Source organism: Pipistrellus kuhlii, unplaced genomic scaffold (genome assembly GCF_014108245.1).
Source record: "Pipistrellus kuhlii isolate mPipKuh1 unplaced genomic scaffold, mPipKuh1.p scaffold_m20_p_3, whole genome shotgun sequence".
Taxonomy (NCBI): domain Eukaryota; kingdom Metazoa; phylum Chordata; class Mammalia; order Chiroptera; family Vespertilionidae; genus Pipistrellus; species Pipistrellus kuhlii.
The window spans coordinates 110008448-110025460 of record NW_023425529.1 but is presented as its reverse complement, the minus strand read 5'-3'; the positions used below and the strand labels follow the sequence as shown (position 1 = coordinate 110025460).

General features: G+C 40.7%; 1 protein-coding gene and 1 long non-coding RNA gene across 9 annotated transcripts in view; both read left to right on the top strand.

Annotated features, from left to right (window-relative positions):
• The first annotated feature begins 1609 nt into the window (after window positions 1-1609).
• Window positions 1610-17013, top strand: part of COG3 (component of oligomeric golgi complex 3) — a 78990-nt gene continuing 63586 nt past the window's right edge. For 4 of the 8 annotated variants that reach the window (XM_045588666.1, XM_036456458.2, XM_045588667.1 and 1 more), the window contains exon 1: window positions 1613-1961. In XM_045588666.1, the coding sequence (XP_045444622.1) occupies window positions 1788-1961 (174 nt within the window). In that variant the 5' untranslated portion in view covers window positions 1613-1787. Of the gene's footprint in view, window positions 1962-17013 lie in introns of all 8 variants that reach the window. The other 4 variants (XM_036456460.2, XM_036456457.2, XM_036456456.2 and 1 more) reach the window with 4 other exon arrangements.
• LOC123653254 lies at window positions 2229-6482 on the top strand. The gene is made up of 3 exons (XR_006742944.1): window positions 2229-2239; window positions 2327-2332; window positions 6351-6482. It is a non-coding gene; the product is annotated as an uncharacterized LOC123653254 (long non-coding RNA).

Here is a 17013-nt window from a genome sequence, read left to right as displayed (position 1 = left end):
TCTGTATTTTATTTTGTAGTTTTCCCTTTTTCTATTTCAGGATCCAATCCAGGTTCCAACATTGCATCTAATTGTCATATTTCATCTTCAGTATGTAACAGTTCCTCAATCTTCCCTAATTTTTTTTTATGACCTTGACACTTTTGAAGAATACTGGTGAATTTTGTAGGACATCCCTCAATTTGAATTTGCCTGATGTTTTCTCATATTTAGAATGTGGTTTTGCATTTTTTGCAAGAATACCACTGAAGTGATATTGTGTCCTTGATCTATCATGTTAGGAGTTTTATGATGATGCTTTGATTACTTGGTTAAGGTAATGTATGCCAGGCATTTCCACTGTAAAGCTAATAGCTCCCCTTGCTATTAATACATACCTTGGGGAGATTATTTTTCCAATGCAAATTTCTGTTTCTCCTCCAACTTTCACCCACTAATTTTAGCACCCATCTTTACATATTGCCTGCTACAATTGTTATTATTTTCCTCATTCATTCCATATTTTTTGTTTTGGGATTTTTCTGTAAGGTAGATTGTCTCTTCTCCCCAGTTTACTAATTCAATTATTTATATTAGTATGGACTCACGAGTATATTATTATAAACTAGAGGCCTGGTGCATGAAATTTGTGTATTGGGGGGGGGGGGTGTCTTCAGCCTGGCCTGCACCCTCTCCAATCAGGCATTGGGCCTAAACCAACAGTTGGACATCCCTCTCGCAATCTGGACCACTGGGTTCTAACTGCTCACCTGCCAGCCTGCTTGGCTGCCTCCCAACTGCTCCCCAACTACCCCCCTGCTGGCCTGCCTGGTTGCCTTCCAACTGCTCCCTTGCTGGCCTGCCTGGTTGCCCCCCCCAACTACCCCCCTGCCGGCCTGGTTGCCCCATGTCTGGAAGATATCTGGTCACCCGGTCTAATTAGCATATTACCTTTTTATTAGTAAAGATTATGATCCAATACTATTGTATTTTTGTTGTTCAAGTCTACAACATGATTTAAAAAAATAATTATTTATTCTTGAAAGTATTGCATATGCCCCTTTTTCTCCCATTGATCCCCTCCAGCCCACCCCCTACCCCCTTGCCCCTGGCCTTCTACAACATGATTTAAGTGGCAGAATAATATTCCAGTTACATGTCTGTGCCATGGATTATTGACCGAATTCTTCAATGTTGAATATTTAGATTGTTTCTGATTATTTGATAGTGCTAGTAATGATATTCGCTGCACACATATCTTTGAATTTTTATGTTTTCATAAATTAGTTTTCTAACAGCGGAGTTATTGGATGTTGGAAATGTTTGTATTCGTGGTTTTGTTCCAGGTAACCGAAACTATCAACAGGTCACCAAGGCAATCACACAGTACACACACTCCACCCAGACTACCCAGCTGTGAGCTGAGGCAGTAGTAGATCTGGAGCGAGCCCCTGCCTGCAGAGTAACTTAGTACAACTGTCATGAGCAACACGTAACAATAAAGTTATGGATGTTGAGGAAAAGACTTCCGGTAGGGGCATTTCTATTTCCGTCAGGGTCTTTTAGGCTTCTCCCTCCACGTCTACAGCGCAACCGGAAGTATTTGTACCGGTTTAAAGCCACGTCTGTCCTGACCTCAGTCCCGCCCACACACTGTGGAAGCGCTTCCGGGTTCAGGTGATTCCTCCCGGTACGCCCAGCCCTGCTGCCGGTGCTTAGCTGGAAGCCCGTCTTTCCCGGAAGTGGCCCGGGCCAGTCCTTCGGGGTCCCCAGTGCCCGCTGCTGCTGAGGCCCCGGGGGCGGCGGCGATGGCGGAGGCGGCGCTGCTGCTGCTGCCCGAGGCGGCGGCGGAGTCGGACGCCCGGGAGAGGCTGGCTCTCTGGGATCGGAGACCCGACACCACGGCGCCGCTGACCGACCGGCAGACGGACTCGGTGCTGGAGCTGAAGGCGGCGGCGGAGAACCTGCCCGTGCCGGCCGAGGTGAGGTGCCGGAGCGGACCGGGTTGGGGTGTTCCTCCGGCGCGCGGTGGACTTTGGCCCGGCCGACCCCCGCCCCCTGGCCCCGGCGGCGGCTCCGGGGGGAGAGGCCCCCACAGTCCGGGCTGTCGGCCTCCCTCTCCTTCCCGCGCGGGGACGGCTGCCCCGGCGCCCGCCCTCCCCTGGCGGCATGGCTTGGGCGTTTGGCCAGGAGCCTTGCCCCGGGCTTATTGCCCCGGTGTCCCTGGTGTCCGCGGGCATAATTAATGCTGCTGCCCACCGTCTCCAGAAGGAAAGGGCGCCGAACTCGAAATGCTTTGCTTCAGAACAGCCTCCTGTTGGCATTCGTTTACCACCTTCGTGAGTAGCGCAGCGTCCTTTTCCCACGGGGCAGACCGAACCCTGACCCCGAGGGGCAGTTCATTCATCGCACTTTGAAGAGTGCAGGTCAGGGGAGGTCGATTTATTGTACCTATTGGAAGGCAATGAAAATGAATTTTCTCTGAAAGCTGGGTCATTACATTATTCGATAAGGCTGGATTTTGGTTTTAGCGTCAACGTTTTTAATCCTAATTACCTTTGGGATAGTATGCGTGTTACTATCAATTCGGTTCAATTCGGTTCGTTATATTAGCGTTTTATGAATTGTCAGATGTTTGACAACCCTTTTCTAGTTCTGAGGCCAGGTTTAGGAGGATTATTTTATTAGGAATGATAGTTGCTTTTGATGTTGGAAGCATTCTTTTTAATTTTAAGAAAATTGTTATTACACAAAGGTTGTCACATAATTGGATATTTCCCTACTTTGTACACAGTTATTCTTACTCCACAGAAAGGCTGCATAACTTTTCCCTGGATGATGGCAAACATGAAAATCCTCATTTTTACAGAATAGTAGTAAAAATGCCTCTATTTAAATTGAAAGATGTATTGTATATTGGTGCATGGCTGTTACACTTATCTGGAATGTACAAATATCTTTATAAAAAATACAAAACAATTTATGTGTAAGCATGGATAATGACAGCAGTAAATCTTTATGTATGTTGTCAACTAAAACCAGTAACTGATGGTTATAGTGGTTTTCTTTAACATTAGCCATCCTTTTCTTCAGTCATTTTCTTCAAGTGACTTCTCTGAAGCACCACCTTGAGCGCCCTCTCAGAGTTCTCACCGATAATGGTAAAGCACTGGTCTAGGATGCAGGCGTCTTCAAACTACGGTCCTCGGGCCACATGCGGCCCGCAGAGGAGTCTGATCCGGCCCGCCAGGTTTTTTGGGCAGTGAGCGCAGCCGAGGTGTTACAGTAGGAATTAGTAGTTCATATAGTCCGGCCCTCCAGCTCTCTGAGGGACCGTGATCTGGCCCCCACTTTAAAAAGGTTGAGGACCCCTGGTAGAACATGCCACCTCCCATACCACCTCCCATTCCACCCATTTCACCCATTGCAGGGTCTTTCTCTTCTGTAGGAATTTCTGTGACTACAACTTCTGCCGTGATTACCAGAGAGGCCATTCTAGTACCATCCAATAAAGCAGTTCTTACAATCTTAGTTTGATCAATGATTCCTTTTATACCATATTCGCAGAATCTCCAAGCATAGTGTCATAACCAACTTCTGAGGTCAGCTATCAACGATCCCTCAACACCTGCATTCTTAGCAATGTTTATTGCAGGAATGTTGAGTGCTTTTTAAAAAATAATTTCTATACCAATTTTTTAAATTTATTTTCATGGATTTAATGAGTCCAAGGCTGTAATGCATTGAAGCAGGGCACAACCCCTCCCCAGAGCAGTGTCTTCTTCAACTGCAGCTTGTGTAGTAGTGAGGGCATGTTACGCTCTTTTCATTCATTTCCATGTCACTTGTGCCAGCAAACTTCAGCACGGCTACTCCATCTGAGAGTTTTGCCAGACATTCATTGAGTTTTTCCTTTTCGTATTCCTTTTTGGCTATCTAACTGTTGGATGATTTCTTGAATATGTTTTTAAATTTGAGCCATGGCACCTTTTCCTTTCAAGAGCATCTCCAATCTTTCCTAACATGAGGCTGAACATTTTCAAAATTTAGGGTTAATTCTTCTCTAAACACTGTACCACCAGTAGCAATAGCCATGTCTTTAAGCTGGTTCTTTCTCTTGTCACCAAACCCTGGAGCTTTGACTGCTACAACCAGAAGACCCAACTTTTAGCCTAGTCACAAGTGTACTTAGAATTTCTCCATCAGCATCTTCAGCAGTTATGACCAGAGCTTATGGTGAGCATTGGCAGTTTCAAGAGCAGGTACAATGGACTGAACTCTGCAAATTTTCTTTCCACTCAGTTGAACATAGGCATCTTGGAATTCACATTTCTGACCTTTTGATGTATTAATGAAGTATGGAGAAATATAACCTCGATCAAATTTCCATGCGTTCAGTAATTTCTTTTTTTTTTTTTTTTAAATATATTTTATTGATTTTTTACAGAGAGGAGGAGAGAGGGATAGAGAGCTAGAAACATCGATGAGAGAGAAACATCGACCAGCTGCCTCTTGCACACCCCCTATCAGGGATGTGCCTGCAACCAATGTACATGCCCTTGACCGGAATCGAACCCGGGACCCTTCAGTCCGCAGACCGACGCTCTACCACTGAGCCAAACCGGTTTCAGTACGTTCAGTAATTTCTAATTCATCATTCAGTATTTTTCCATCCTTTACTGTGATGATGCTGTTTCTTTCAACCTTTTTCTTTCTTTTTTTTTTTAAAAAAAAAAAAAAATATATATTTTATTGATTTTCCACAGAGAGGAAGAGAGAGGGATAGAGAGCTAGAAATGATGAGAGAGAAACATCGACCAGCTGCCTCCTGCACATCCACCACGGGGATGTGCCTGCAGCCAATGTATATGCCCTTGACCGGAATCAAACCTGGGACCTTTCAGTCCGCAGGCCAATGCGCTATCCACTGAGCCAACCTGGTTTCGGCTCTTTCAACCTTTTTCATTGCATCAGGAAAAATGTTCCCAATTTCTTTGTTTCCGTTTGCAGAAATCATAGCAACCTGAGCAATTTCTTCAGGGGTTGTCACAGGTTTAGACTGTTTTGTAAGTTCAGCAATTATAGCATTAACAGCTAACATCACACCTGATTTCCTCTGGATTAGCACCTTTGCTAATTTTCTCAAAGTCTTCCTTGGCAGCAGAATGTACCAGTACAGTAGCAACAGTGGTGCCATCCCCAGCCCCTTCATTTGTATTATTGGCAACATCTTGGACAAATTTAGTGCTAATATTTTTGTATTTATCTTTTAAGTCAATGGACTTCAGCAATGATCACACCATCTTAAATATATATATATATATATATATATATATATATATATATATATATGTATGTATATATATTTTCTTACAGAGAGGAAAGGAGAGAGATAGAAAGCTAGAAACATCCATGAGAGAGAAACGTCGATATGCTGCCTCTTGCACACCCCCTCCTGGGGATGTGCCTGCAACCAAGGTACATGCCCTTGACTAGAATTGAACCTAGGACCCTTGAGTCCATAGGCTGACGCTCTATCTACTGAGCCAAACCAGTTAGGGCGTGATGACACTATCTTTTGTTACTTTGGGACTTTCCTAATTCTGTCCAGTAATCATTGTTCTTCCCTTTGGCTCCATAGTAACAGCTACAGCATCAACTAAAAGGTCTACACTTTACAGCCGGGAAGCGGGGGGAGGGATCCTTTTTTCTGCGAAGGACTAATTGTATACTTATAACATCACTGAGGGCCATACAGAATTATCAGTTTTGAAAATTAACATGCTATATTTGGTTAGACATTTGGTTAACTAACCCCTAAAGCCTTTGCAGGGCCAGACCAAATGATTTTGGCCCAGGGGCCTGACATTCCTCACCCCTACCTTAAAGTATTAAGACTAAAAGCATCTGTACCAATTTTTATATGTTTGGCATAAGTCTGAGTGTGATAAGGAGCCAGTGCTCTGGACACTGGCCTAATCTGGTGAAGGACTTCATGTAATCAAAGCATTTCTGTGGGGTTAGCAGGGCATGTGAGCAGTAAGGCAGGCTGTGGCAAGTGAGGATGAAAGCATTATTTTTATATGATTTGGAATTTTGTCCAAAGGCAGATTAAATTTCTAGAGACTTCTAACTTTTTTTCTGCCTTCAAACTTTAGAGGTTAAGAACTCTGATTTGAAAGTTGCTTCACTTTTATTATTTCACTAGTAGCCCTGCACACAAATCCTTGTGCCAGTAGCTCTCTGTGGGGCCTGGCCACTCCATGCCCGCTGCCCCGGGTGTGGCCCAGAAGCCCGTCCCCGCTGGGCGTGGAACACCTGCCTCATTGCCGGGGCAGTGAAGCAAGCATTCCACCAGGTCACTCAGTGAGAGCCACCCCCCTGAGACTGGGGCACTCTGGCGGGCCTGAGAGGACTGGGCGCTGCTATCTTGTGGCTATGGGTGTTGCCATATTTGTGACAGAGTGACAGTTAATTTGCATATTACCCTTTTATTAGATAGGATGCTTTGCCATAAAATTGAGGTGTTCTTTCTTGGTTTTCTCTGTCCACCTCTAGGATGCTATGCTAGAAGTGAATTTTAAATAAATGAGGAAGTAGGTGGAAATTTCTTTGGTTTGATCAAAGTCTTTTATGATCTGGACAATGGAAGTTATTTGCTCTGTAAATATTCTAGTCGGTTTGATTTGGCCTATACTGAAGCAGGATGCACATCACAGCAGTGGTGAGGGTATTTCACAAGAAATATAACCCAATTTTTTTTTTTAAACTTGATACAAATAAATGCTGAGAGTTTTATTTTATTTTATTTATTTTTTAAATATATTTTATTGATTTTTTACAGAGAGGAAGGGAGAGAGATAGAGAGATAGAAATGTCAATGAGAGAGAAACATCGATCAGCTGCCTCTTGCACACCCCCTACCGGGGATGTGCCTGCAACCAATGTACATGCCCTTGACCGGAATCGAACCTGGGACCTTTCAGTCCGCAGACCGATGCTCTACCACTGAGCCAAACCGGTTTTGGCCCCAATTTGTTTTTATTGTCATGGGTCATAAACTTTTATTTCTTACTCTCATTGAACTTAAAGGCAAGGGTTTTGAGTGAAGTAAATGGAATCTTCATTTTCACCCCATTCTTTCACATTTATGCAATATAATACCAATAATTAGCCTTAATGCAGTCATTGAACATATATACTGTGGGCTAAGAATTGAGGATAGAAAGATAAGTAAGTCAAGGTCTTTTGCCCTAACTGGTTTGGCTCAATGGATAGAGTGTAAGCCTGTGGACTGAAGGGTCCCAGATTCGATTCCAGTTAAGGGCATGTACCTTAGTTGCAGGCACATCCCTAATAGGGAGTGTAAAGGAGGCAGCTGATTGATTTTCTCTCTCATCGATGTTTCTAACTCTCTATCCCTCTCCCTTCCTCTCTGTAAAAAATCAATAAAATAAATTTTTTAAAAAAGATCCCTGACCTCATGTTGCTGACATAATTGTGATTATCATGAGCATGTATAAAAGAGTAAGAAAGGTAATTTCAGATGGTGATCCATGACATAAGAAAAAAAAAAAACAGGCTGGTATGACATTAAGGGATGAGGTGTGCCTTCAGGCAAGCAGAAAGTCTTTCTAAGAGAGGAACAGTCTAAGATGAGAACTCATGATGGAAAACAAGAAGTTAGTCTTGCAAAGACAAGTATTAAATATTTAAGTTGGAGGGAAAAGTAATGCAGTCATGGATAGGGGATGAGCTTGATAAATTCAAGCATTCAGTGAGGGTCTTCTGGTACATGCAAAATGAAATAACCTGTTATTTACCCAACCTGGAATCTTTAAGGGAAAGTTCTCATTGCTCTTCAGCTCTCCATAGCCCTCATTTCCCTTTTCTAAATGTTTATATGTCTGGTGGGAAGACTTAGAATTGATTTTTTCCCCTCCCTTCTCCTCCATTACCACTCATTTTAACAGTGCTGCTGAAAAAAGAATGCCTAAATTTTTACTTTGTCCAAGCAGTCTATCTCTAAAGGATTTTCCATAGTGTTTCGCAATTTTCATGAAATAAATTACATCCTGAACAGCTGGAACTAGGCAAGTTAGTTGAATAGCAAGAGTTAGGCCAACTCTGCAAATATCATAAAGCCATTAACTTCTTCAGAAAATAGCTTTCTCTTTTATGGAGGAGAACTAATCTTATCTTGGAAAGGAGTTATACCTTTTTATTTAGTGTTAGGTAAGGGAATTTGTGGTGGAAAATTTTCAGTAGAATATTAGGTAGACTGGTTTTCTGTAGCCAGGGCTTTTTTTTCTTTCAGTAGTGAGGGCCATTTTCTTTTCTGCTAGACTTAGTAATCCTTTTTCTTTTTAAAATACATTTTTATTGATTTCTGAGAGAGGAAAGGGGAGGGAGAGAGAGCTAGAAACATCAATGACGAGAGAAACATTGATTGGTTGCCTCCTGCACACTGTACACTGGGGGTTGGGCCCACAACCCAGGCTTGTGTCCTGACGGGGAATGGAACTGTGATCTCTTGTTCATGAGTTGATGCTCAGCCACTGAGCCATACGGGCCAGACTGGCCTTAGTAATTCTTGATAAAAGACTAAAATAATTTGTCCTGAAATTTACTTGTAATTTACCGTTACAATTGTTTTCCTAAAGCCTGTGCAACCTTAGACATGATGTTTAACTTTTCTGAGCATGTTTTATTCTTTTTTCTTTTTTTTAAAGTAAGTTGCCCTTTAAAAAATATATATTTATTTTATTGATTTCAAAGAAGAAGGGAGAGGGGGAGAGAGAGAGAGAGAACATCAGTGATAGTAAGAATCACCAATTGGCTCCCTCCTGCACACTCCACACTGAGGATCGAGCCCACAGCCTGGGCATGTGCCATGACTGGGAATCAAACTTACCTTCTAGTTCATAGGTCAACGCTCAGCCATGGAGCCATGCCGGCCGGGCTGTTTTGTTCTTTATGATAATTCTTACCTCATGAGTTGTAAGAAGGAAATGAAATCATGTAAGTAAAGTGCACATGGCAAGCTACCTGCTAGTATTTTTTCATGTGCTTTTCCTCCTCCAAATGTTTAACGACTAAAAAATAGATTAGAATCTTATGATCCTGAGCTGGTACAAGTGCCACTCAGACCAAAGGTAAGAAAACAAGAGATTAGTACCTCAAAGAAAGTTCTAAGACTCAGTGTTTACCTTTTCAATGATTTGTTGCAAATAGAGACAGAAACGTCAGGTTTCATTTAAGGAATAAATTGATTAGAGTGTTTATAAAAGTGATATTCTCTAACCCAGTGCAAGAAGTCAAGATGTATTTGCTTACTCTTTCCTGGACCTGTTCAGCTGGTCAGGCAAGGCCAGATAGCTTATTGTAATTAGTATTTAATATGTTAGTGTGTCTGTTTGCATAAACTAGACAATAGTATTCTATGACTGCCAATCAAAAAGCTAGATTTGTGCTCTTCTCTCTCTGGTGTTAAGTGTCTGCTCCTTTTGGAATCCAGGACAGGGCAGATAAGTCAGAGACACCCAGTCATCTCCACTTCAGGAGTGAGTGAGAGGTCAGACAGGAAAATTTGTGACACCACCACCCTACTTCCTGATTTGCCATTCTATTCCAGGTACTTTGAGAAAAGAAAATAGCTTGTGCCTAATAGGAGATTTTCTCATATGCTATTTTCCCTTTTTACTGAATTTATCGGAGTAACACTGGTTAACAAAATTAAGCAGTGTTCAGGTACACAATTCCACAACACATCACCTGTACACTATATTGTGTGTTCACCACGCCAAGACAAGTCCCCTTCCATCACCATTAATCCTCCCTAAAGTCTCCTCCACTTCCCCCCACACCCTCCTCACCCCGGCAGTCACCACACTGTTCTTTGTGTCCATGAGCTTTTTCTTTTTTCTTTATTGCTCAAACCCCTCCAGTTCCCACCCCTTGCCCCCTAACGGCTGTCAGCCTGCTTTCTATCTATGAGTCTGTCTCTATTTTGCTTGGGAGTTCAGTTTGTTAGATTCCAAATATGAGTGAAATCATATGGTACATGTCTTTCTCTGACCAGCTCATTTCACTCAGTGTAATGCTCTACAGGTCAATCATTGTTGTCACAAAGGGTAAGATTTCCTTCCTTTTATGGCCGAGTAGTATTCCATAGTGTAAACCTACCTTCTTTATCCACTCATCTACTTGACACTTGGGCTGCTTCCAAATCTTGGCTATTCTATATAATAAAAGAGTAATATGCAGAACAACTGAACAACCAATCAAAGTGTATTATGCTAATGATATCATAAGGTTGATCAGCCACTCACTATGACATGCACTGACCACCAGGGGGCAGATGCTCCAACCATTAGGGAGGGGTCCAGCCGATGGGCACTGAGGGAGATGGGCTGGACACGCCCTAGAGCCCTCCACCTTCCCTCCCCAGCCCAATTGTGTACTGGTAGGGTCCCTTAGCCTGGCCTGTGTCCTCTTGCAATTTGGGACTCCCTCAGAGATGTTGGAGAGCCAGTTTCAGCCCAATCCTGCAGGTCACTCCCCTTGAGAGGGCGACAGATGCAGAGCTCACGGCTGGTGAGCGCCGCTGTGGCAGCACCAGCCTCTCTCAGTCGGGACTGATTGGGCATGAGTCCCCGGCAGGCACAGTGGGCCGGGCTGAGTGGGAACGGCATGTAGGAACTGCAGGCGGCATTGGACTGTGGGTTTCAGCCTGATCCCTGAAGGCCACCCAGAGGGACCCCACCTGTGCACTAATTTATGCACCGGGCCTCCAGTTATAAATAATGCTGCAGTGATCATAGGGGTGCATATGTTCTTTGGAATTTGTGTTTGGGGTTTCTTTGGATTATATTCCTAGATGTGGAATTGCAGGTTATAAGGCAGTACCAATTAAAATTCTTTTTATTGTCTGAAGTTTTATATTTGTCGCCTTTTTACCCGATTGATACCCCCCTGCCCCCCCTCCCCCCCCAATTTAAATTTTTTGATGTAACTCCATACTACTTTGACAGTGGCTGCACCAGTCTGCATTCTACCAATAGTGCACAAGGTGTTCGTTTTTCTCCACATCCTTGCCAACACTTGTTTGTTGATTTATTAATGAGCCATTCTTACAGGTGTGAGGTGATACCACATTGTGGTTAATTTGCATTTCTCTGATGATTAGTGACATTGAGCCTCTTTGTTTTAAATTTCTTTATTGATTAAGGTATCACATACCTCAACCCCCTAATCCAATCCCCCACCCCATGCGCCTCTTTTCATATGTCTATTAGCCATCTATCTGAATGTCCTCTTTGGAGAAGTGTCTCTTCAGGTTCTTTTTTTATTTTTTATTTTATTTTATTTTATTTATTTATTTTACCATTTTTTAAATTAAATTATTATCTGTGTACATATCTTACCATTGGTCCCCCCTCGACAACCCCCCCCCCCCCCCCCACACACACACTCTTCAGGTTCTTTGCTCACTTTTTAATTGTATTGTTTGTTCTCTTGGTGTTGAGTTTTATAAATTCTTTATAAATTTTGCATATTAACTCCTTATTAGATGTATTGTCGGTGAATATGTTCTCCCATTCTGTGGTTTGTCTTTTCATTTTGTTGATGTTTTCTTTCACTGTGCAAGAAATTTTTAGTTTGAAGTAGTAATAATCCCCTTTCTTTTTTCTTTTGTTTTCCCTTGCTTGAGGAGATATGCCAGGAAAAGTATTGCTATGAGAAATGTCTGAAATTTTACTGCCTATGTTTTTTTCTAGGGTATTTATGGTTTCGAGCCTAACATTAAGTCTTTAATCCATTTTTTTTTTTTACAAAGAAGTCTTTTTAAATTTTTTATTGATTTCAGAGAGGAAGAGAGGGTGAGAGATAGAATCATCAACGATGAGAGAGAGAGTAATTGATTGGCTGCCTCCTGCACACTCCCCATTGGAGATTGAGCCTGTAACCTGGGCATGTGCCCTTGACCAGAATCGAACCTGGGACCCTTCAGTCCCCAGGCTCTGTCCTCTGAGCCAAAACAGCTAGGGCAGTCTTCAATCCATTCTAAGTTTATTCCTGTGTATGGTGTAAGAAGGTGGTCTAGTTTCATTTGTTTTTTTGCATTCTCCCCAGCACCATTTATAGAGAAGACTGTCTTTATCTCACTGTATGTTTTTGCCTCTTTTGTCAAATATTTGACTAGAAAGGTGTGAGTTTATTTCTGGACTCCCTATTCTGTTCCATTGATCTATAAGTCTGTTTTTATGCCACTACCGTGCTGTTTTTATTGCTATGGTCTGTAGCATAGTTTGATTTAGGATAGCATGATTCTTTCCACTTTATTGTTCTTTCTCAAGATTGCTGTGGCTATTTGATATCTTTTGAGGTCTTATATAAATTTTTGGAATATAGATTGTTTGGGGGGTATGGACATTTTAATGATGTTAAGTTTTCCTATCCATGAACATGGTATATTCTTGCACATATTTGTATCTTCTTTAGTTTCTTTCTTTGGTCTTATAATTTTCAAGTATAGGTCTTTTACATCCTAGATTAAATTTATTTCTAGGTATTTTATTTTTTTAAAGCAATTGTGAATTGGATTTGTTTTTAGTTTTCCTTTCTGAAAGTTCTTTATTAGTGTATAAAATTGCATGGATTTCTGGGTATTTGTTTTGTATCTTGCTACTTTACTAAATTCATTTATCAGATCTAGTAGTTTTTTTGGTGGAATCTTTAGAGTTTTTATATACAATATCATGTCTTCTGCAAATAATGACATTTTTACTTCTTTCTTTCCAATTTGATGTTCTTTATTTCTTCTTTTTGTCTGATTGGCTACGACTTCCAGTACTATGTTGACTAAGAGTGATCATAGTGTTTTGTTCCTAATCTTAAAGGATTTTTGCCTTTTGAGTATGATGTTGGCTGAGATTTTATCATACCTGGGCTTTATTATGTTGAGGTAAGTTTCCTTTGTTTCCACTTCGCTGAGTTTTTTTTTTTTTTTTTTAATAATCATAAATGGGTGCTAGTTTTTCATATGCTTTTAAAAACAACTTGTTACTTTAAAAAATCATTTGTTAGAAGTGATTGCATTGTGGCTTCTCTCTTGCTTGGTTTGAGAGAAAATGTTTTGTGTTAGTGATAACAAGGGAACTGGACAGGAAGTTTCCTTCTGTTTCCGGTGTTTAAAAGTCCTTATGATTGAATAGTAGTTAGTATTTGTGCATAAAGTAATAAAATAGAATGCTCTTTCATACATTTAATCTATTATATTTACTCACAACATCTGGGTTACAGATTATAACTGGAACTTGGATAGTACCTTCTCAAGTGTCCAGAGTTTTCATGTGATCTTATTTTTAAAGTAAATTAGAGGATAAATATTTTTTGGTTCAAATGACAGACTGAGCACATGTGTATGATACCCTTGGATCCTTTTGACATGATAGTAAATAAATGTGTTGCACACCAAAAACAAAGATGGTATAAAAAACATTAATACAGTTAAATTGATTAAAAGTCTGGTGGGTATGGGGAAGGATTTTACTTTTTATGTGAGCTTTTCTCATGACTTAGAATAAAAAATACTATGTGTGTTTTAGAAAATTTCTATTAAAGAAGGAAACAATTGCAAGTTATCTCATTACTTCATTTTACTTTTAAAGTTCTTCATTCTACCCTCAAATTCCTTAGAAATATTTCTTAAGTTGTAAAATTGGTATTGCTTCAGAGAAGAATTGGAAGGACAGAGAAGATGGGAAAGAAGGGAGATTTGTTTTCACTTAATTATTTTGTACTCCTGGGCTTTTAAAATAATGGGCCTATTATAGTTTAACTAGAGGCCCGGTGCATGGATTTGTGCATGAGGGAGGGGGGTGTCCCTCAGCTTGGCCTGCACCATCTTGCTATCTGGGATCCTGCAGGATATTGGCAGTTGGACATCCCCTGAGAGATGTGGCAGTGTTCCAAGTGGCAGGCATCCAGGGAGGAGCCCGAGTCAGGGTGGGTGCCATGCTGCTGGTGCTCATCCCTGCCCGGCCCGCAATGCCTGCCGCTGCTGCTGCTCGGTAGCACTCCTGCGGAGTCAGGAGAGGCTCCTGCTGCTGCAGCTGTGCTTGCCAGCTGTGAGCCCAGCTTCTGGCTGAGCAGTGCTCCCTTGTGGGAGCTCACTGACCACCAGGGGCAGCTCCTGCATTGAGCGTTTGCCCCTTGGTGGTCAGTACATGTCATAGCGACCGGTCGACCAGTCGTTCTAGTCATTTGGTCATAATGGACGCTTAAGCTTTTATACATGTAGATGACAGAGAGTTATGAATTTAAAGTAAGTAAATTCCATTTTTTCCTTATACCTTGTTGAAAGACAATGGAAAATGCTACATATTAAATGCAAAAGGCAAGGTGTGTATAGTATACTGTTATTTGGTTTTTAAAAAGATACACTTCCTTTGTATATGCATAGACTATCTTAGGAAAGATTCATGAGAAACTAATAACATTGGTAGCCTCTGAGAAGGAAACTGCATGGTTGGGAAATAGGGTCAATCCAAAGGAGACTTTTCACTGAATAGTCTTTGAATTTTGTGCCATGTGAATTTACTACCTATTTAAATAAATATGTTTTATAAAAAATATGTTTTTACTGACTTTTTTAGAGAAAGGGAGAGAAAGTTAGAAACATCAATTAGAGAGGAACATCGATCAGCTGCATGTATCCTACCAGGGATTGAGCCCTAAACCTGGGCATGTGCCCTAATCAGAAATTGAACTGGGGATCTCTTTAGTTCATAGGTCGAGGCTCACCCACTGAACAACACAGGCTGGGCTAAAGAAGTATTTTTAAAATGGCTGTTCTGTATATTAAAAATTACTTTGAAGTGAGAACTTTATTTTCTATCTGAAATTTGTTATGTATTATTATTTTTAAGAGTTTAAATCTTAATTTATATTTTATTATTTTTAATCATCTGAGGATATTTCTCCATTTATTTATTTTTATTTTTAAATTTTTTTAGAGAGGGGGAGAGACAGAACTATCAATGTGAGAGAAACACGTCAATTGGTTGCCTTCTGCATGCACCCTGACCTGGGCTAGGGAGAAGCCTGCCACAGAGGTACATGTCTTTGACTGGAATTGAACCCAGGACCTTTCAGTCCACAGGCTGATGCTCTTTCCACTAAGCCAAACCGTCTGGAGCTGGATTTTGTTATATATTATTAGGTAATACCAGAATTACTAGTATGTGCTGTAAGGTCTCATGAACTATGATAGAATACTAGAGGCCTGGTGTACAAATTTGTGCATGGGTGGGGTCTGGTCGCCCCCCCTGATTGGGGCCAATCAGGCCAGGCTGGTTGGCGGGAGGGGCCATGAGCGGTTGGCTGGCCAGCCCCGCCCCCTGGTCAAACTCACAGTTGAACTCCCACTTGAACTCCTGGTTGAGGGGACAATTTGCATATTAGCCTTTTATTTTATAGGATGATTGTAACATTACTTCTTCATTTTGTAAAACTGTGATAACACAAACAGAGTTTTGAAACTTACCTACAATACATTACTTTTTTTTAAAAAAATATATTTTATTGATTTTCCACAGAGAGTAAAGGAGAGGGATAGAGAGCCAGAAATATCAATGAGAGAGAAACATAGACCAGCTGCCTCCTGCACACCCCCATTGGGGATGTACCCGCAACCAATGCACATGCCCTTGATCGGAATCGAATCTGGGACCCCTCAGTTCGCAGACCGATGCTCTATCCATTGAGCCAAATTGGTTTTGGCGTTCCCTACATTACTTTTAAGATATAATATTTTTTTTTCTCAAAGGAAATTGAATTAAAAGATAGTTATGGGTCTGGATGGTATTGTAGGACTGGATTTTACAAAGTCCTTTGAATGTTTTCAGTGATTTCCCTAGGTTTATAACATTTATTTAATTAGACAAAGTTTACCTTTAAATATTATGCTACATGTATAATGTAAGAACCTTATAATAGTATGCTCCTATTTCTCTCTCTTTCATGTGCTGTTTATGTCATACATATGCTATAAAATCATAATAACACATTGCTATTATTTTTGCTTTTAACATTTATCTTTCTGAATGATTAAAAGTAAAAAAAGATGATTATATTTACCTCTATTTTAACTATTTCTGGAGCTTCTCAGGTTTTTCTTTTGGTAGATCCAAGTTTCCATCTCATATATTCCATCCGTCTGTAGAACTTCCTTTAACATTTCTTCTAGTACAGGTCTGCAGGAAATGCACTTTCTGAGGATTGTTTAAACATTTTATTTCTCTTTCCTGTGAAAAAGACCTTCTCAGTAGAATTATAAATAAAATTATGATTTACCTTTTTTTTGGCTTTGTCTCTTAAAAGATGTTGCTTCATTGTTTTTTGACAGATCTGCTGTAATTTTTATTTTCATTCTTCTATATATAATGTGTCTTTATCGTGACTGCCTTAAGGATTTTCTCTTTAACTTTGGTTTTCAGGAGTTTGAATATGATGTGTCTAGATGTATGTATATGTATTCTGCTTGGAATTCTCTGAGCTTCTCAGAGCTGTAGTTTGTTGTCTTTCATTTATGGAAAATTCTCAACTATATATATATATATATTTTACCCTATTCTCTCCTTATTTTGGGATCCAAGTTCCATATACATTAGTTGACTTGACATCATCCACAATTCTTAGATCACAGTTTTTGTTTTTCTACTGTTTCCTCTTTATGGGTTATTTTAACGATCTATCATCTAGTTCACTGATTGTTTAACTGTGTTGAGTATATTGATGAGTCCATTGCAGGTATTTAAAACAATTTTTAAAATTGATTTTTAGAGAGGAAGAGAGAAATAGAAATATCAGTGATGAGAATCATTGATTAGCTGCCCCCTACATGCCCTCTCCTGGGGATTGAGCCCAAGACCCAGGCATGTGCCCTTGACCAGAATCAAACTTGGAACCCTTCAGTCTAACTACTGAGCCAAGTCAGCTAGGGTACAGTATTTTTTTTTTTTTATCTGT